A 21,506-nucleotide genomic window follows, 5' to 3' on the forward strand; every position below is an offset into this window, starting at 1 on the left:
TGACATCATCACAACACCCGGGAAACAGGACACAGCTTTAAATGCACAAAACATGGCCAAAATAATGGTTGTTACACCACTTGCCAGGAACCAAGCAAAATAAAATAAAATAAAATAAAATAAAATAAAATAAAATAAAATAAAATAAAATAAAATAAAATAAAATAAAATAAAATAAAATAAAATAAAATAAAATAAAATAAAATAAAATAAAATAAAATAAAATAAAATAAAGTTAAATTAATGTGTGTTTAACTGTACCATCACAAATAAACCTATTTCTGAAATATAATAAAGCGGTTTAATGATTGGCAGGGGTAAACATACACTATATTAAATTAGAGTAGCTACAATATATATACTACAGTACAAAAACCTGATCTACAAAGCACTTTGTAGGCATCAACTGAATAAAGCTGTGGCTGGATGATTATCTCAGTGATAATATATCAGGTTTACATGTATTTAAATGAGAAGAGGATCTACATTAACTAAACATTTATAATATAAAACTCAGTCACAAACATTCTACATAACCTTTCAAATGTATTATGCTGCTGACAAATAGAAAAAAAAGAGCATTATGTAATTAGATCCAAATGAACAATTAACCCAGTCACATTTAACAAACAATTTCAGCCTGAAATTATAACGTCAGTTCTCATTGGTGGAACCAGCAGGAGGTCTTGGTCTGAACACTGTTAATGTTTAATGGACTGATTCAGCGACAGCAGGGACACAGGTGTCACTGGGTGTGAAGCTCGTGGTGTGATTTCTCGACGTTGCTGTAAAGCTGCAGGACGTGGACCTTTTAGAGGTAATCTGCTGTAATAAAGTGGCCCTGTTCCTGTTCTCTGCTGTTCCTCTTCCTCCCACTTAACGTGTTTACGCATCCTCAGGGAGGATCCACCACAGAAACCGTCAGCCACAGCCAGTGTGTGTAGAGTGAAGTGGCCGACATAAACCCGTCTCATTGAGTCTACTGCTGTTATTAGCAGAGAAAAAAATAGGTTTATATTTTTATATATATGTAAACTTCCCGTAGTTTTAATGTTAATATTTTTGGCCTGTATTTGTGTTGTAGTAGTGAATGCTGGTAGGTTTTAAAGCAGTCATGTTATTTATATGATATTGAGTTTTTCATTTATTATCAATTATTATATTTTATTATTATTATACGGACAAAGATGCAAAGTGAAAAAAATATAAATGAATAATATATACACGAATAACTCCTTTGAAGACATTAGTCTAGTTTCATATGGCTGTGACTGTTTGTGTCTACCAATGATGAATAGAGATCACAGCTATTGATTTTGAGGTGGCGTGAGGTCATCACACTCGGCCTGGACCAAACTCTCTGAGCTGTAGAAGAAGCTCCGTCCTCCGGTCTCTCCTGACATGCTCCCCCGCCGACTGCCCACCCCCTGAAGATAAATGATAATGCAGACCTTTGAGCATCCGACCCCTTTGCCAGTCGTGGTTCTGGTGGCAGCACAGAGACGAGTATCGATTGGTTCTTCGATCTTTGGTCTGGTTAGGTTAGAAGAAGTAAAGAGAGAGGCGTGACCCCAGTGGACCAACCCTCAAGATGAACTAATAATGTTTGCGGGAAAGAGCCAATATTTACACGTTCCCCACGAATGGCCACGGGCAAGTCATATGGTATTATATGCATCGAAAAATCAATGCACTCCGCCATTCATTTATTTTCCAAGCATGCCAGCAGTGGTTAGCTCTATTGTAAGGCAGACAAGTTGAAATTAAAATGCGAGACAGAGGGATGAGCGCCTCTGATGCTATTTGCAGTCCTTTCTCCTGGGCTCCCAGGGGCTTTCTGTCGGTGAGTAAAGAGCAGGGCTGCAGGAACAAGAGCTCCGTATCTGCAGATTAGATCGGCGCTCCCTGCTACCTGCACACACCAGGCTGCACGTGCTGCTGCTACATTAGATAAATGAGAGTGGAAAGACAAGTAGACAAAGGAATACAAAGATGCCACCATGCACACACACACACACACACACACACACACACACACACACACACACAGTCGTCAAGACTTCACTTTTCCCCTAATCTTAATCCTTAGCCTAACCTTAAACCTTAATTCTAATCTTTCTATATTCTAATCCTTTTGTGGTTAAGTGAAGACATCGCTACAAGGACAAAAGGTTTGCACAACATATATTTATACCTAGACTGTACACACACACACAGACACACACACAATACATTTTCGTTACAAAGCAAAGATGCACCTGTGTTGCTGTGGTGATAAAAGGGAAGAGAAGGGTTTCATGGCATTTGATTGACAGCTGCTTACTCTTTGTTTATTTTTTCTCCTGTATGTGCGTGTGTGTGTGTGTGTGTGTGTGCGTGTGTCAACACGTCTAAATTAAGTGTTTTACTCTGTCATGGCAACTTTACACACAAGTGGCCTAATTAGCCACATTCACAGAGAAAAGGCCAAACCAGTTACTGTGGGCTGTAAAAGAACCAACTGTAGACCACGACGCGACAGACCTATCAGCTGACAAAGAAAGGAAAGTCTTTATCTCTATGGTTTTTTTTTCTTAACGGAGATTTGACGGATGTTGTTTGTCATTCGGGGCATTTTTCAACCCCTCGTTTATTAGCTGATACACAGTAACACAGTCCCGAGACGGATATGATTTAACATACTGTATTGTTTTACGTATTTACGTTTGAATTATTTGTTATTTTGCAACTTTTTGCAATTTTTTCTGCTGTTTTCTCTGTTTTCTCTGACTCATTTTATGCAAAACCCCTCCAGCTGTTTTCAGTTAGCTTCAAGCTTTATATTTATCGTCTCAGTCCTGTTTTTACGTCTTTATATCCAATTCCAAAATCAATACTACAATCTCAGGTATTTGCAGATACTGGCTTAAACTGAATCTTGAACAACTCAGACTCTTGATCTCCCTGAAAAAAACATGTTTGTAAAGTTTAACCTTCTGAGGCAAAAGTTATCTTCCTGTTTGTATCACAGTGGCTGATTGACAGTTTAAAAAAGCTGACAAGAAGAGCAACGACAATCAATAACCTAATGAGGTAGTATCATCTATGAAAAGCAGTAATGGTGATTGTCATACCTTTACTGCATCATTTTGTTATTATTATTATTTTCAGTTTCTGCTGGAAACCAACATTTACAGCTTCTGTTCCAGTTTATTTACTTTTCTCCAACCATTCCAGAACCTGGATTGTTGCTCTGAGCCACAACAACTTAATTTAAGCGTGTGAACTTTATTCACACAGGCTGTTGATGCATCATTTAATCACGACACAGGCTTTAACACTTGGTCTTTGTTGTAGCTCAAATCATTAAATCGCTTGAGGCGGATTTTGTTCAGGTAAAAATTATGAAATGGCTTTGACCCAAACCATTACAGTCACTTTTATTAAAACCTCTCTCTTTTGTCTGGAATCCCTCACATTACAGTCTGGCCAATTGTACCCACAGTGACACTGTGTGTATGGGTGAAATCACAGGAGAGAGAGTGAACAGAATAATTCCTTGCTTGTTTTAACTGGGTGGGTGTTTGAAGCTGCAGAAATGAGGGGCGGTGCTGTGATTGGTTTGTCTTTGTGCTGCTGCAGTGGTGGTGATGATGGTGTGTTGGCTTTTTAACACACTAAACCAGTACTTCTCAAATAGTGGGGCGGGACCCCCTGTGGGGCGAGGGGCTTCCACTGGAATATGGCACGTTGGACATAAGCGTAGCACTGCTGTGATGCTTGAATGATAACCAGCCTCCAGTCACTAGGTGGCAGCAACTCATACATTGGTTTGTACATATACGTGTTATCAGGCTCTCAATAGTATTTAATTTGTGTGTGTGTGTGTGTGGGGGGGGGGGGTTATTTTTATTATTATGAACTTTGTACCTACAGGGCAAATGCCACAAACAAAAATGGTCCCTTTCTTTAAAAAATGTGTTTAATTTATGTATTTCAGTAAAGGTATTTGTTTTCTGTTTGCTGTTACTACAACCGCAGACGTTAACGGTAACATCCATCTGTCTATCTTATTTGTGTGAGAAAGTAGATCTACAGTACTCTTCACTTTGTAACCATGTCAGCCTCCATACAGAGAGTCCTCTTGTGTCATCACACTAGGCTGTCTGTGGGTGGAGAAATGCTCTGTCTGAGCAAATGGGTTTCAGAGGTGACAAGTACTTCCTTTCCACTTTTTTGACCTGCTAGAAAACAGGTCATCGCCTCCGTAATTACTGTAGCAAGTGCTCTGCCTGCTGTTGTTTCCTAACATTGGCATTAGTATGAGTTATATAAGAGAAAACAGCAAAAATCTCACCGCTGGTGGGAAATACTTCTTTGTGTGATGTTGTTTACAGATGACGTAAAAAAAAAGCAGGAGAGCTCTATCTGTATGTATTTTTAGGGTGCAATTTGTTGAGGAATTAAAGACGTTAAATGTGGATTTTAGCCACGTCTTTATAACCTCTCACAGACCGGGCCAAACAACCAAGACACATTCATCTCTCGATTTCTTGTTTTAGCGTAAGTTAGCTCCCCAGTATGTTAGCTCCCAATCGCTTAGCAAGTTATGTAGCAATGAGATGTGAATCTTTACAGCTTTAAATGTTCATGTACAAACATGTGGTACATATGAACTGTTGTACAGCACAAGCTGAATGAACGACTGAATGACTTTGTCAGCTTTGTGACTATGGTCCAGTTTAAGGTGTTAACATACTCTCTGGTTTCTGGACTGTTTTACAAAAAAAGTGTGTAGTGTGTGGTTCCAATATTTGACAGTTTATCATTTACAAGACGAAGTATGTTGTCCTTTTACTTAATTATCTGCTCGAAGGGAGCGGGCCGTCCACTGAACAAAGACACTGTTCTTTGTGCTGGCACATTTATTTAAGACTGAAACACAAGCATTAAGTTTGGGTGTGTTTCTGAGCAGAGTCATAATGTCTCTGTAATCACATTACTCCTCTGTCTGGAACAATGGTTTGACTTTAATCAGTGTCTCTTCTTCCATAATCACCCTTTCCTTTTCTCTGTCTTGCAGCAGCAGCAGCATGGCTAATTATGCACTTGCTCCCCCCCCCCTCACATTTCTAAAACAGTAAATTACGAGATTGTTCGTGTATTGAGTAAAGGGTGTAAAATCAGTGCATTAACAGTTCCCTTTTAAAACAGCATTGTGTAACCTATCGACATCCTGGCAAAACGAACCGCCTACTGCGTCTGTTCACTGAGTTATGTGAAAAGCAAAGAAAACACGGATCAATGGATGATTAAACATAATTTATTTTTCATCATAATATAATTTATGATTAGTTAAAACTAAGATTGACTATTAAATAAACAGAGTAGTGGCGCATACATAAAGAAAGGATTCAGTGTATACATGCAGAACTCAACTCAGACAGAATCAGCCAGTTTGATTCAGGCACGGCGTCTGTGTGGTTTGTTTTTTCTTTTCTTTTCTTGTTGCTCTGTGCAACAATGTCTGCATGAAAGTATCTGTTATGAAACACAGATATCACAGTAGTTCCACTGAAGGCTGTCTCTCAAGATTATAAAAAAAGAGAAAATAAAACAATGTAATATAATTAAACCATTGTTTTATTTTGAAAGTACATTTTTGTATTTGATTTCATGCGTCCTAAGTCCTTTTGTGCTCAGTGAGGGTCTCTGCATCTCTCTGGGTTTTAGCGTTCGGCGTTCATCTTCCTCAGTTTTGGTGGTAGGTTGTCCTCCGGCCTCCCTGCGCCTGAGAGCAGAGGCCTGTGTGGGTGGACAGGAGCAGGGGACAGGGTGGGTTGAAGGCTACACTGGTACAGATCGCCTGTGGACTGGGTCATGGGCTCGAAGCCCACTTTGAGAGACTTGAGTTGCAGTCGATTCTCTGCCTCGGGTACCGGCGAGGAGGAGCTGAGACGCTGCAGCTTCAGGGGCAGGTCTCCTGTGCTGCAGGCTTTCTCCGAGTGCTGTGAACTGAGCAGAAGAACCTTCCTCTGCAGATCCTCCTTTCCAGAGGAACTCATCCTCTGCAGCTTGCTTGGCAGCCGCCCTCCCATCCCTCCCTGATGGCCTCTTTCATCTGAACTGTTGATGCAATCTACAGAAAACACTCGGTCTCTCCGGGCACTGTGGCTCTCAGTGATTGCTGGGATGGGAGTAGATAGTGTTGAAGGCAGTGAATTTTTCTCTTCTTGTTCCTTGACGCTGTACGGTGGTGTTGGAACTTCAAACGTGCTGTGGAATTGTGAATAGTCCACTCTAAAAAATCCTTCCTCCAGGGACATCACAGGCAGGAAACGATGGCCCCATAATACCTCGTCCTCGGTGTATGATGTCCGAGCCTGGCAGGTCATGCCTGCAAGATAAAAAAAACAACATTTTTTCACTATCACTTTAGACAAATTTATATAGACACATTTTATTTACCGGTATTGTGTTTATTATTTGTTTATTATTTGTTATTGTAATATTTTTCTGCTATTTTCTGTTTGGACTGTAGGCTCATTTTATGCAAAATTCTCTGGCTATTTTGTGTTAGCTTCAAACTTCTGGGAAACATGATGCGAGTCGACCCCCCCAAAAAAACCTCTTGCGACCCACCTGAGGGTCGCGACCCAGTCAGTGGGAAACAATGCTATAGATGGCCCCATGAACAAAGTTTAATCTCAAGATATTAGAATGAAATGATGTCTCCACTTAAATATTTAGTTATATTACAACAGTATTTAATGAGCTATTATAATTAATGAGGTACTCCTAGATTTACTATAGTTGCAGATGAAAGCAGTGGTCAGAGTGACGCTTGATATTGCGGTGCTTTGTGTAGGTGGCGATAATTGGCTCAACATATTTAGCAGCTGGCTAAACCATTTCCATGTCAATACAAAGATGACAGGGGTCATAGGTCATGGCCTAACATCTATTTGGTGCTACCTGTGGTATTGATAGGAAAGTCCTAATTGACTGGAGTCATTTATGCAGCAGCATATTGATAACTTGATCTGAGAACAGTTTAACGATGATTCATGATGACACTGGGAAAAGTAATATATACTTATACACCTAATATATTTATATATGTGTGTGTTTTTTAACAATAAAATTACACTATATAAGAGTAATCATTATTCGTGGCAGGATTCCATAAACCCTCAGATCCTGTACATGCTTTTCGACGCAAAACAAATCGCTGTCCGTTTGGATGATTGCTTGGAGGTGTCTTGTGATCAATAAATTTCTATTTTTCTGAAACAATAGCTTTGCTCTAACCTCTATTTGTTTAACACTACACACTGGACTGCAGTGAATGCAGTAACTATAATATAGGAGTCAGGAACTGATGGTATTCCAGCCTTTTTTTTTACTCGTCTTCATCCAATAAAAACCCTCCACAGACTTTTATCCAAACAAAAGTCATTTTTATTACAATGAGGTCAGAGGCTTTGATCAAAGGATTAAGTCCAGCATGAACTTCCAGTTGTATTATCTCCAGACTGTGGGGAGACTTTGTTTTCCATTTCTGCTGATGATAATACATAAGAGAGCAGTAATACCAGTGCACTGGAAGCGTGCAGATTTACAGCCTGATGGGTATTTGGCCAGTTGCTTAATGTTGACTTGATCTCGCATAGAATGAAAGCGCTTCGGAAGCAAAGCTCTGCAAACACTTGGCAGACTGTGATCAGGGCATCCCTGAAGAAGACCTTGTTTAAAAATTCTTGGCTGTAGCCATCAGTGGCTGTGGTTGTTGGTGTGTACTATAATGCTTTTCTTTTCCTGTTGGAGTATTTAAACTGGATAATTTTAACATCGGTATCTGACTAGAGAGGTGTGTGTCATCTGCATATTGGAGGAATGCCCAGCGAATAAAATCTGAAAAATAGTGATTTACTGGCCAGATTGAGACCAACAGTTTAGTACTGTTGAAGTATACAGTACTATGCTAGTTGTCTGCCCTTGTCATATTTCACATCTAGACTTTTGCAAACCAGGGAAGCTACATTTTTCTGCACGATGGACCTTATTTCTTGAGCCCTAATATCCAAAGAAATGGAGCACAGTAAGGTCGAGCTGTTCTCTGTGAGTCAATCAGTAAGCTAACCACTATTGAATTGAATACTAAGGCTGGCTTAACTGGAGCTTTGGAATGATGATGAGCCAAAGTAAATGTAGTGAAAGTAAAAACAGAACACGAAACACTTTAATAGACATCCCCACATTAAATGGTCTAAATGTCTAAACTCCCATCAAAGTTTGATTTTAGTGAAGGAGTTTTCATGTCATATTAACTTAAACATTACGTCATTATTAATGATGTGAGACAAAACTCTTCATTAGTGAGAATCGATGCAAGTCATTATCTGACCAAAAGAGATTTTCAGATGGCTCTCTTTATGCTTGTTTATGAAACAGAAACAATATGTCATGAAGTGAGGCTGACAAATACTAAAGTGGCTGACTGGTAATATTTCCACTTCATTTGAGACGATTCAGACAGAACCAACGTGCTGAAGTGCTGTATCAGCAGTGAGTGAACGTGATGGGAGAGCAGTTCGTCATGATTTAAAGTTAATGGGATGCGTGTTAATGTGGATGTGTGACAATGTCGGGGCGTTGTAGCCAGTTGATGGTGACGCTGCCTCAGCTCACCCTTATCTGGCTCTCAGCTCTCATAGTCACAACACTGTTTACTGGTTTTATCAAAAGTGCACAGACTGTGTTGCCTGCCTGCCTCTCCACTTCCCCGCTGAGCCTCCCCTGCTGCTCTAGGCCTGTTCAGCTCTGTGGTTTCCCCTTGTGCGCAGATAAAATGAGGGTTATGGGAACGGATAGAAACAGAGCTGGAAAGTAAGGAAGTTGGATTTATTTGTATTAGACTTTGGGGGAAATGACTCTGATAAATATGCAGCTCAGCGTTGTGTTGTTGCTGAGAGTACTCCAGCGTGACTGCATGTACTTTACAGCACAATCTCCCCGGCTCAGAAATACCTCAGCTGTTTGAAAAATACAGTGGATCTCCTGATAAAACACAAACTCATCTATCGACGTGACATGTGCATGTATGACCACAGGCTTTTATTATGCATCCAGGGGCAGAAACTGATTCTGAGGTAATAAAATATGCCCAATAATTCAATCAGAGCGTGATTACAATGTGTTGTTCTCATTCAGACTTTTTCTTTTACAAAACTAGAAAGGTAGGGTAATGAGATTTCACAGTCCAGATTAGCAGTATCTGTTAGATAGGTATGTTCTGTGGGTTGATAAAGAAATTTACATTTAGATTGGGAGTGAGAAGAGGGGCAGCAGAGGCAGCAACAGCAGAATAGAAGTGACCCAGATACAAAAGAGCTGAGAAGTGCCCTCACCGGTGGTCTCCACGATGCCCTCCAGGATGACGACAATTTCAAACTGTTCATTCATGAGCGAGCGCTGGGAAAGGTCAAAAAAGGGGCTCTTGGGATTGATTTCGTGGCAGATTGTGAGAGGGGATACGAGGAAGAGCTGGTCGGCACCTGTGCCAAATCCCACATCCAACTCGCACTGGTCCAGCGGCAGGAACTCGCCCTCTGGTGTCTGACGAGACTGGAAGACAAATGGCATAGGGATTAGACACAATGGATTAGATGTTGTTCTTGTCCCCTATGACTTATTTTCTACTGATGACACCTCTAGATTCTTTATATTTATCAAGCTGACATTCTCTTTATACGACTTAGTGCTTTTCACAATCGGACGGCTGGAACCAAACCCAGCTGTACTCGGGTGAGGTACACCCCTCCATCACAGGGCCACGTGAAGAGACAACAACAACAAAAAATTGACAATGACATTCATACTCAGCGGATCAGTACCAGTCCGTAGGTCACTTGGTACCAGGCCGCAGTGGGACACACTAAAATAATGTACCTTTATTTTAACAGACTAATACACGTTTCTGCAATTTATTATCATTTGATTGATTATAAATACTTTAAATTACTTAAGAGACTCTGCTGCTTGGACTTAACTAAATGCTTTTAAATCTCCCGCGGGCCACACAAAATGGCTTGGTGGGCCACATTTGGTCCCCGGGCCTTGAGTTTGACACATAAGCTGTTTATTTCCTGCTTACAACAAAATAGCATTTTTTAACTGATGCTTAGGCAGCACTTTTAATCAAATTATAAATCAGAATGACCTGACAACGGTGAGAAGGATGGAGGAAACCCAGTTGTTCTGCACAAATCTGTTTCCATGTGAGACCATATGAGACTGCTGTGTTTGGACAGGACTTGCCCACACGGTGTTAACTGGTGCGGAAGCATTTAATTGCCCAGATGATGTTGGAGCTCAGCACTAGGGTCCTGTGTATTCTCTCCTTCGTTGTCGTGTTTTGTCTAATCAAGCTCTCCGTTTCTCTTGCGTCACACTCCACAGCACGTGAAAATAAAGTATTACTAGTAGATAAGTGTTGAATATTCTGAGATTTTTCATAGAAATCATTCCATTAAAAAATATATTTTATTTATTAGTATTGATATATTTTCTGTTCGACTTAGCCAGGATAGCTGAATAACAAACTGAACAATGACAGACACGTTATCACATGTGTGAATGTCTTCAGAAAACATTTTAGCTTAAAGGTAATAACACAGGCCTTAAATGTGCTTGATATCAAACATATTAAACTAATACAATTTTAAAAAAAAGTTTACATGGTGAACAACAAAAAAGTGTTATTTTTGAAAAATAAATAATTTATGACAATTTTTTTTTTCTGTTTCATCACAGTCACAACTGCAGGCCGCCAACAGTCAGAGACCGTTTCCACCCTGACCTTCCAGTGGCTTGGCCTGATTTTTTTGGCAAACGAAGTGTGAGTAAAACAGGCCTTTTTGCATTGCCAAAAACATCTCCTGCTATTTCCGTCTCTGGTGAATAACAATGAGACGCTCCTTCCAATCTGTGTTAGAGAGAGACTTCCAGGATGAGCCAGGGAGTTGGGGACGTATTGTTTACTTGCAGGATGTGCACAGAGCGCTGAATACTATTTGGCACCAGCTCCTGTGTGGGCTACTTCATGTTAGTTTAGGGACATTTCAGATTGTATCTTTGTTACTTATGGGTGACTATAGGCAAACAATGACAGTCAAAGCTCCTTATGCAGACCCTGTTGGCAGTCTCCTACGTTTTCTCCTGCACAAAGATACAGCGATAGCTGAGCTGGTGCCTCGTGTTTTCCACACAATCTGATGTTCTGTGCCAACACATAAACAGACTCCGCTCTCTGAGTGATGATAAACCCAGAGTGTGTTGTGTTTCTCCATTTTCTCTGATTCCTACGTTGAAACTTTTTATTTATCACAATTGATGTTCACCAGCCCCGGCAACATGTCATTAGAAAAGCAATCAGAGCCTGTTTCATGCACACAAAGGTGGGCTTTTTGTGCTGTGAATGATGCTGATGGATGAGGACAGGTGACTAATAGACTTGATCAGACCTATCTTCCCACTTAACTCCCCTCCTTGCTCGTCCAGGCCTTCATCAATCAGTGGCTTGAAAGGAAGGCGGAGGAGCTTGTATGTATTCAGGTCGACAGACATCCAGGGCCGTCTAATAGAGCTGCACTCTGCCTGAAACTGTCCGCCCACTCTGTACATTTAGCAAAGGTGGAGGAATCTAATATTTGACCTGTCCTGTCTCCAGGGGGTGATATGGATTGTTTGGTCAGTTGTAAATTGGAAGACTACATGCAATATAGTAGTGTTTTTCCAAACCTTGTGTCTGGAGCCTTGGGGCTGGAATTCAAATGGGGTCACCTTAAATGTCAAGTAATTGATGTTGATAAAAATATTTTATAAAATAAAATAAAAAAATAAATTGAAATAATTTATCATTTTAATTATAAAGCCCATATATACTGGGAGGATTTGTAGTATTAGCGATGTATGCACTAGGTTATAGCAGACACATTTGGTTTTGTTTTTCTTTGTTGTCGGCCTGTGAAAAAAGATTTACATTAAAAAGAAACCCAAAATGCTACAGATAAAGGGACATAATAAGAAACAAATACCACTGATGTGTTTTCTATTTTTAATTTAATTTCTCATGTGTTTATATTATTAAGCTTTGGTTGTTCCAGATTCAATGTTCACAGAAAACTAAAGTTTGTTTCCCTATGAAAAAATTCTACATTACAGATCTGGAGAGAAGGGAAAACAAAACAAAGAATTGCAATTCATTTTTCAATAACTATTGAGTTTGGCCCGTGACTTTGTCCGAGTATTTAATTTTAGCCCACTGTGAATTTGTGTTTGACACCCCTGCTTTAAACAACAGCACTTTACACAGTACTGCAGGTGCCTTTCAATATTGTGTGAAGAACGTAGCAAGGAGCTGGTTTACGATGACCAACTTGAGATTCTGTTTTTACCAAGGGACACATTGTTATGCCGCAGTGCTGATGACCTAGCCTTCAGTCCAGATGCCAAGGTCCCTGCCTAGAGATCCACATACCTTGATTCAACATTGAATACTTGCCAGATATGGTAAAAAGCTTGTGCAGCGGTGCATAAATTTAATTTATTTTTTTGATGAGAATTCCAGTTTTTGAAAAGTTGACACAACAAAAACCCCGGCTGTTTGGTGACAGGGCTCAGCAACAGTATCCTTAAAAGGGAGGGAAGACCTGGAGCGGAGACAGAGAACCACTGGGTTAGGGGTAACTAGGAAACTACATGTGGTTCCAACTGTTCATCCAATTCACCTCTATCTAAGAGATTTTTCTTAACACAAAAAGAGGAAAGAGCAACAACACTAAATTATTAGGAGTTATTGATGTTTTTCCCAGGTTTATACTCGTGTGCTGTAATAGCACAGCTGCCGCAGGTAATACTGTTTCTGTCAGGACCCATACCAATTTGGTCAGACCTTTTACAGTTAATAGTGCCCACTCCCTAACAGCACAATAGTGAAGCAAATAAATTGGGTTGTGGGAAAAGAGAAAATAGCTCTTTGTCATGTCTTTTATTTTCACAGCACATGTGAAGTACTAGATAAGAAAAATACTTCATTTCATCATTTGTGATGCAGTGTAAACTTTGATCACAGGCTCATCCTTAACCTGACTCCTCACTGCATGATTTCAAAGAAGCTACACTTAATAAATGCTGAGCTGGTTTTTTTATTTATTATATCGGGGTAATCACGATGGAAACCAGACTGCCTTCTCATTGGTCCAAACAATGGTCTCTTCTTAATAAGTGAACATAGCCGTCTAGTTTAACATGAAAGTTTGAGAATTTTACTTGTTTTGGATGTAACTACAGAAACAAAATTAAACATAAAAATGCTGATAATTGTCTCAAAATATCAAGCTATAGAATTAGATGATTTTTTTCAGCCAAAATACATGTTACAATACAAAATTTGGTAAGGGTAAAAACTAAAATAAAATCATCACTTAGCCCAGAAAGTAACAATATAAATAGAATTCTAAAACAATATTATTTAAATTTACCATAGGCAGTAATAATAAGAAACTGCTGAAAACTGTGTTGATATAACTAAAAATTATGATAAAAACAAGCAAAAGATAAATAGCTAGAGTTAGCTAAGAAAATAAGAGCTATGATAATTCAAAGTTTGTTAAATAAACATTGCAAAATATAACTCTGTGTGAAAGTTCCTAATATGGTCTTTTTGAAATGCATACTTATACCCACTGTATCAATATAAGATTTGATAGGGAGTATTTAACATGAGGACTTGTTGAAGTGGGTTGCAGCGCAATAGCACCATCAACACCCCAGCACCGGAACTGCACTCAATGTCTTTAAAAATCTCCCACGTTTCGATTGCTACATCCGAAGCTATGAATTCCGCTAAAATACTTCATTTTTTCCATGTATGATGACTCACTGTATTTATTTATTTTTAGTGTTTGGAGTCTGGGGTCTGACAATGTTCCAACAATAAAATCTGCCACGGTAAGAAGGATTTGAAGGGAGAGAACAAGGTTAGAAACCCTGAAGCAAAACCCTGCACTTGGCAGCACAAAGAGGGTGATGTATTTACTATAGTTCTTGTAGGTGTAAAAATGAATTTGAGTAGCAGAGAGGTCGGGAATTTACAACATTTATGACATCATTTAGCCTATATTTTGTAGAACTACTTCTCATCTTTTTCAGTCGATTTTAAGTAAGGACCTTTTAAGCAGAGTTAAAACATAGATTTGTAGTTGAATCATTGATGGCAAACAGCAACCTAGGAGGTTGAATTTTAAATATGATGTCCATTTATACAGCAGGGACTTCGCACCTACAGTATCTTGTGTGATTGTCCTCCAGCCTGTTGGGCTACTTTTTAACTGTGGTGCAGCTCAGTCCTCTCTGCTTGCATGCATCATTAAGCTGACAAACGCCCTGCTAGATGTAGCCGAATGGCGTAGAACACAGACATAGACGAGCTCCAAGCACCTCGCTAATGCTGTTTGTCTTCTTTATGGGCTGTTTTTGCACATTGAACATGGATGAAAGAGTCTCTACTAAGATCATTACAAGAACACAACAGTCGGTGTTTCCATTATTTTCTTTCTGCTTTGTTTTTTGTTTTGTCAGAATGCACTTCATTGGTCATGTATACCTGCATCATTTTGAACTACTTTGAATTTCTTGACATATTTCCAGTGGATATTCCTTCATGTGGACATGTTGCAGCAAAAGAGAAATTTGGCTGATTTTATTACAGAAACCCTGCTGTTTTTCCATTTTCGAGATTGTCCAGGCAGTTACAAAACTGATGGATATATTAGTGTTTTCTGCTTCATAACAGGGTCAAAATACCACTGCAAATGTAATGCAACACTAAACAGTGCCACTAAAGACACCACTGTGTGTGTTAAACCAACAACTGTAGAGGACCAGTATAAGAAACTATGTAAAACTAAAACATTTCCCAGTGTCAGCGTGTGTAACATATGTCTAGATGTCCGGCCATCACCATCACTCCAACTTCTTTCTTGCCCTGTCAAACCTTCAGTCTCAGTCGAGGCCTCCTTTGATAATCCTTCACCTACACTCTTATAGTCTAAAGTAGGTTTTATTACAACATTTCTGACATTTTACTTTTCATGTTGTGCTATCTATGTATAATTGTTTTGAGCACTTCACTTTATTTATTCTTTTTCTACCATCTGATCCATTTTCAGGGCCAAAGATGGGCCGGATCCAATCCCAGCAGGCACTTGGTGAAGGTAGGGTACAACTTGGGCCACATATAGAGACAAAGAACCATATACACTCACATCCATCCCTATGATGAAATGAATTTCGATTTATTGAAGTTTTCTGTTTGTCCTACATTTTTCTCACGTGGAGTTCTGTTTTGCTGACACCTCTGTCCCCTGTGCAGAGCTCAAAAACTCACTGAACCTGACTTCCCTTCTCTCGGTGTCAGCCCTCGCTCACATCTGTCCAGGTGTCATCATTTCAGGAGGAATTCATTCACAAACATGAATGTCCACTATCATCCCTGCAGCACTCCTCACAAAGACCAACACTCCCTTTGTTGTGTTATCTCAGAGGCTTGTGATGCACCTGGCTGCCACTCAGCCTCTCCATCCTGCAGCTGACGGATTATGGTAATACTTCCTTGAGCCGGTTTGGTTTAACGAGGCCTGCAGTGTGGGACCTTTTTAGAGTTACGTTGTTTAATCAATATGCAACACGTACGTCTTCTTTTCTGATGTGGGCACAGATGAGAGCGATAGAGCTAGATTTTCCACAGATGGAAACTGTCACTCAGAGCTTGCCTGGGCAACAGAGCTCGCATATCATATACAGTATATATAAAGCCTGTTTCTACTGATACTCATTACTATAGAAAAAATGCGCAGTGTTAAATGTGGGATTGTGACTTACTTTTGCGTTTCATTTTTATTAATTCAATGCTATTCTAGACATGTAAATACCTCCTATTTCTTTAAAAGATTCAGGGTCTTGAAGGAAGTTTGTCCTAATCCTCTCACCCATGGTGCGAAGGTGGGTTACGACCAGGACAGTCCACCAGGCTATCGTGGGGTCACATGACAAACCACTCCACTCATGCTCACAAACCTTTGGTCAATTTGGACTGTCCAATTAAGCTGGTCCTGCTTGTAGGGTGAAAGCAGAGGACACTGAGAACCCATGCACAGAATGGGGAAATTTAGACAATAATCAGTTATCACTGGGATCGAAATGTTAGTAGTTTTTCTGTAAGGCAATCTAACTAGCCACACTTTTACCTTGTGGCCATTTTAGACATTACATAAGCAAAAAACTTCTCTCCTGCATATTTTACGGGTACACGCAGTTTTTGTCAGGTGTCCTGCTTGCTGTTTTGTAGTCAAATTGCGTACCTACACCTGAGTTAGACTGACAGCTTCAAGTAGTGTCCTGCAAAAATATTCCATGTCCAGACCTGGTCCAGTTTGAAGTCATGATTGAAAGGGAAAAAAGAAATTTTAACTTGTCTATTTCCAAAACATAATTTAAAGGTACACTGTGTAATTGTTAGGGATGTACACTTTATTTCACGAAGATTTGGGCTACAATGGTGTCTATGTTTTGTTTGAGCGCGGATGGATCTAAAAATGTGATAGTGTACCTTTGAACATGATGTTCTGCAGGTTTATTGTGCATTATTGTGTTAATGCATCCCCGCCTGTTTCTAAATAGTATAAATCGTCTCTGTCTGAGGTCTTACCTTTATAAGTTTGCACCTGATCTGAGCGGACACCATGTGGCTGTTCCTCAGATTCCCCACACGAAACATGAGGCACAGTTTTCCGTCTCGCTGGGAAATCACTGCGTCCTGGCTGAACATGAGCGTCTCTGCGCGCTTCTTGGGTTGGGACATTTTGATGAACATGCAGCCGATAAGAAAAGCGTCCACTATGGAGCCCAGTAGGGACTGAAACAAGAAGAGGATAATGCCCTCCGGGCACTTCTCCGTGATGTACCGGTAGCCGTACCCGATGGTCGCCTCGGTCTCGATGAAAAACAGAAAAGCTGAGGGGAAGTTGTAAACGTTGGCTACACAGGGAGTGTAGGACGAGTCCTGTCCGTGGTTCAAGTCCCCTCTGATATAAGCGATGACCCACCACATGGATGCCATGACCAGCCAGGCGATGGTGTAAGTCAGGATGAAGATGAGCAGGTTCCATCGCCACTTTAGGTCCACCAAAGTGGTGAACAGGTCAGAGAGGTACCTGCTGGTCTCTCCTCCCAGGTTCCCGTGCTGCACGTTGCACCGGCCGTTCTTGTCCACAAATCGCTGGCGTTTTTTCTTCACCGGAGCAGAGAAAGTAGTGGCCCGGTTCGTGTTCACCACTTGATAGTCTTCTCCAAATTTTCTCCTAAGCGCCGCCATTTGAGCCGTCCTGGAGTTAGGGCAAACTTCACTTGTTTTTTTTTTTTTTTCAGTCCATCTTTGTTAATTGGCAACAAAAACGCTGGTTACCTGCAGGTCATAAAATGCGCCATGGTCACTTTGACGCGTGCCGCAGAAATGGAAGAAAAAAAAGTGGACAAATCAAAATAAAAGTCACACGATCACCTTTTGCCTCTTAATTCAAGAATATCCAATGTTTCCCAGATTTGCCACCATCACGTCTTCAGAGCGCAACCGCTGGCTGTGCGCTCTGCACTGACCGTAGTGATGCTCACCACTGGAGCGAAGTACGAGGTGCTCCCTCTACCATTCACATCCACTGGTGGTCTGTGACGGATGGAGGGGAGCGTGTGTTTGTGAGTAAAAGGGGGAGGGGGCGAGGAGGGGGAGGGAAGGAGGCAAGGACACAGGAGGGGAGGGTTTCAGTAGACTGTGCTTGTGTGGAGATTGAGAAGGAGAAGGATGGATGAGGAGGGCAACCCTTGATTAGAGTACATTTAAGTGACCGTTACTGCTTAATAAACCTATCACTTGGTTATATTGATTTAGTCGGGTTTTTTTCAGTAGAAACTACAACACCTTCACACAACAGCTGATTCTGCAACGTAGTCCGAGGTGATGAGGATGGAGGATTCCTGCGCTGTCAAGTTAGATTGTGCCATCTACTGGACGCCAGACCCATGTGCACATTGATCTGAGGTTCCAGCAGGGGCAACATCAAGGGCAAGAGCTAATTGAATTGCAGATTGACTTGATTAGATACGTCTTTTTGGTTTTGTGGTCCAGAAATGCAAAAACTCTGGTTCGTTTTAATATTATAGTTTAATAACGGTTCTGAATTTCACTAATTCTTAAAGATGCAAAATCTTGCTATCCCAAAGGGGTACATAGAGGTAATGCACGGGAGTTTGAGGGTTTGGTTAGATTGGACAGCTGTTGGTGAAGACGTCGTTCATGCTGTTGACCTACAGAAAGGAAACCAAAGCTTGGATAAATCTCTCATATTTTTTTTATGGAGTTTGTCTGTTCTCCATGTGTTTTTGTATTTCTATATTTGGTTGTGCGTGACTGAAGGTGAACTTTTAAAGGAATGCTTTTGTTAGATGATGACTGGGATTGGCTCCAGCTTCCCCTGAGACCCTGAAAACGATTAGGGTTAGAAGGTGGACAGACAGTTTTATGCCCTGCACTGTTTTATTTTTTTTGTAATGTAAAATATAATACGAGACTCAAAAAAGGTTGCAAAAAACTGATGGATAGAACTCATCTTTTATGAAAGATTTACAGTATCGTTTTGCGTTGGAGTGATAGAATTCACAACTCTGTGCTCCTGAAGCATTGTTCATTTCCAATGGATCTTCTCTCATTTCTTGAGAAGGCGTCTTATTGATTGAGAAATCGCTCTGCCGCTACAGTCCAAGATTTCCTGCACCAGTACTCTCCCAAAGGACAGCCTAGATATAGACTTTTGACCTTGGATTCTTTTACCCTCAATTTGATCAGACAACACAGGATCTATAGAATATATATAACGTTTAAGGACTACTATTATTGTCTAATTGAGTTTCAGGCTCTGTGACTGCCCTTACACTGGACTCATTTTACAGCAGACTTCAAAGAAGACCCCAATCTGTTTGAAACATCTTTTAATAGTTATGTGCTTTATAAGATATTTTAGGCTTTAACTTCATGAATAAATTATTAGATATGCTGATTTTTATTGATAAGCCGAATGTATTTTTAATGTAATTCCATGTTCCCTTTATCCAGATAAAGGCTGGTCATTGTTTAAATCTTAAGTCTTTTTTAGTAAAGAGGTTTAAACAGTAGATGGCCCATATCACGGCTCACCAAGTGTTTTTCCAATGTCATATCTCTGTAACTCATGGGTGTTTTCTGTAAATAGATATGGATTTTTTTGCACGGCTCCATTTTCCTCACGTGACTGTAAACAATCTTCAAATGCCACTGTAGGTTTTACACCGGTGTCTGTTTACACACCTCTGAATGAGCTATGTTTGTGACACACTGCAGTGTTATTCATGCGTCTTTATGGAAAAACACAAGCCTTTGTTTACACTGAAAAACAAGATCACAATCTATTGTTGATGGTTTGTTTTTTCTCTCACTACACTCCATTCAAGCTTTATTATAAGTAAAAACACAGAACATTGCTATGTCTGCTGCATGCCTTAAAAAAGGAAGTAAATAAGGTGTGCTTGGTATATTAGTTAGCTTTTGATGTCTTAGTGCAGTGATTCCCAGTCACTGTGCCGTGGCGGATTAGTCTGGCATGAGAGATCAGCCGGTATACCATGGAGAATTTTCCAAATTCAAAAGAATTGGTCCAAAAACTGTTATTGATTTACTGCAAATAACTTATTTTTGTTCTTCTATGTGACATTGACAGACAGAACAAGTACATACTCTTCCACTAGTTAGTAGCAGATGGCTAAGAAAACTAATTTCAGAGCTGTTGAACAAGATCTTTGTGAGTCTTCAATTCCTGCGAGTATATATCAGCATTAACTAAACAGACCCAGGTTTTGCTTTAACTAAGTAAATTTTGAGTAAATTATAACAAGTAGATCATTATATTTTCTTACATATACTTTTTGTGACATTTTTGTTTGGCGCTGCACAATGAGCTTTTGACTGGGACACACTGTCAAAGAGCACCAATAATAATAATAATTATAAAATAAAAAAACACATTTAAGTTTGGTTTCTTGTAAGATCCATGCAGGTACCACTATTTGATCTTGTGCCAGATTTTGAGAACTCTTGGTGTAAGGTTCTTTTTCCAACAAACCCTAGAATCCTCCTTGGGTATAAAAACCATAATCCATAACTGAAGAGTACGCAAACTGTAACTGAATTTTGTCATTGCTGGATCCACTAGCTTACAGCACATAAAACTCAATTCTTCTTTTATGGCAATTTTACCAAGAAGACATTTGAAATAGAGTCTTTAGATGGCGCTATTAACTTACAACCCCAATTTCAAACCTAAGTATTATTGGAATTATGTTATTGGTATACTTGGAAGTGGAAGTACTTTAGTCCTGCATTAAGGCTTATCCTGTAATGAGCTATCGTAATAATACTGAACCTTTCATAAAAACGGTTTGTATTGCTTGAATTATAGTGCATTAGGCAAAGTCTACTTAGAAGTCTTTTCAGTTTGCATTTTGAGAAATAGTGAACAAATCACTATCATTTCCCTGGATAAATCAAGGAATCGCATTTCAAACTTAATTAGAGAGTTAAGATGTGGAATGCCATCTGAACAAAAGGTCATCCAAATGAATCTAAAATGGCTCTCTCATATTAGTACATCAGTCATTTTCTGTGCAACCGGTGCTTTGGATGTGTGTGTTTACTCACTGCCTAATTTATTATCACTGTCATTTGTAGTGGTCCTCTGTCTATTCATGGTTATTATTTGCTTTTCTTCATTGTCCGCCTATCACTCCAATGACGCCAATATCCTAAAACATTTTACGTTATCTGTACAAGATGTGAAGGGGCTGCATAATGTGCTGAGGCTCCAGCAAAGGACTAGCGTTTGGACAGAGGGGAATCATACAGTTCACTGCTGTGATCCTCCTGACAACTGAGGATTAGAGAGTAGTCAGGCAGCATGGCCATCTGTTGTGTGTAAGCATCAGGCTTTCCCATTGAGAGGAATCCAAGTCAGCACAACACAATCAGTGAACCTCAGCTCTCCACAGTTTTCATGGCTGCCATTATTACATGGAGAAAGCCATTCAACTAGTATCCAATTTGTGGTGGGACAGGCTAGAATTGATTTAGGGGAGGGGAAGATAGAACAAAGACACACTGCACAGACTGAATAATTAATGAGGAGTTGGTTCTAATAATCATTCCTATAATGTCATACACAAAATTCCACAGAATTGTAATACACTGTATGTAAGGGTAACTATAGGTTTTCTTTCTCTGCAGGTATCATTTCTACGGTATCCTCATGGTGACAGTAAAATTCTCCAATCAAAGTGGAGCCAGCGTCAGATGACTTAACGATGAGTGCAGGAGTCATGATGTC

The 21,506-nt window shown here is 40.0% G+C and overlaps 1 protein-coding gene and 1 long non-coding RNA gene across 3 annotated transcripts in view; one reads left to right on the forward strand and one right to left on the reverse strand.

The window, feature by feature from the left end:
• The window catches only part of LOC103392757 (uncharacterized), a 67,603-nt gene extending 50,859 nt beyond the window's left edge, over positions 1 to 16,744 (forward strand). The window contains exons 5-7 of one of the 2 annotated variants that reach the window (XR_003052347.1): positions 10,795 to 10,879; positions 15,213 to 15,257; positions 15,416 to 16,744. This is a non-coding gene — a long non-coding RNA (uncharacterized LOC103392757). Of the gene's footprint in view, positions 1 to 10,794; positions 10,880 to 15,212 lie in introns of both variants that reach the window. The other variant, XR_522947.2, reaches the window with a different exon arrangement.
• kcnj19a (potassium inwardly rectifying channel subfamily J member 19a) lies at positions 5,293 to 17,782 on the reverse strand. The gene is made up of 3 exons (XM_008329472.3): positions 16,751 to 17,782; positions 9,390 to 9,606; positions 5,293 to 6,376 (listed from the first exon to the last, which is right to left on the reverse strand). The coding sequence occupies exons 1-3, from the start codon at positions 17,414 to 17,416 to the stop codon at positions 5,709 to 5,711; spliced, it is 1,551 nt and encodes a 516-aa protein (XP_008327694.1). The 5' UTR covers positions 17,417 to 17,782; the 3' UTR covers positions 5,293 to 5,708.
• Positions 17,783 to 21,506: the final 3,724 nt, after the last annotated feature.

This window comes from Cynoglossus semilaevis, chromosome 17 (genome assembly GCF_000523025.1).
Source record: "Cynoglossus semilaevis isolate Cse_v1.0 chromosome 17, Cse_v1.0, whole genome shotgun sequence".
NCBI classification, from domain to species: Eukaryota; Metazoa; Chordata; class Actinopteri; order Pleuronectiformes; family Cynoglossidae; genus Cynoglossus; species Cynoglossus semilaevis.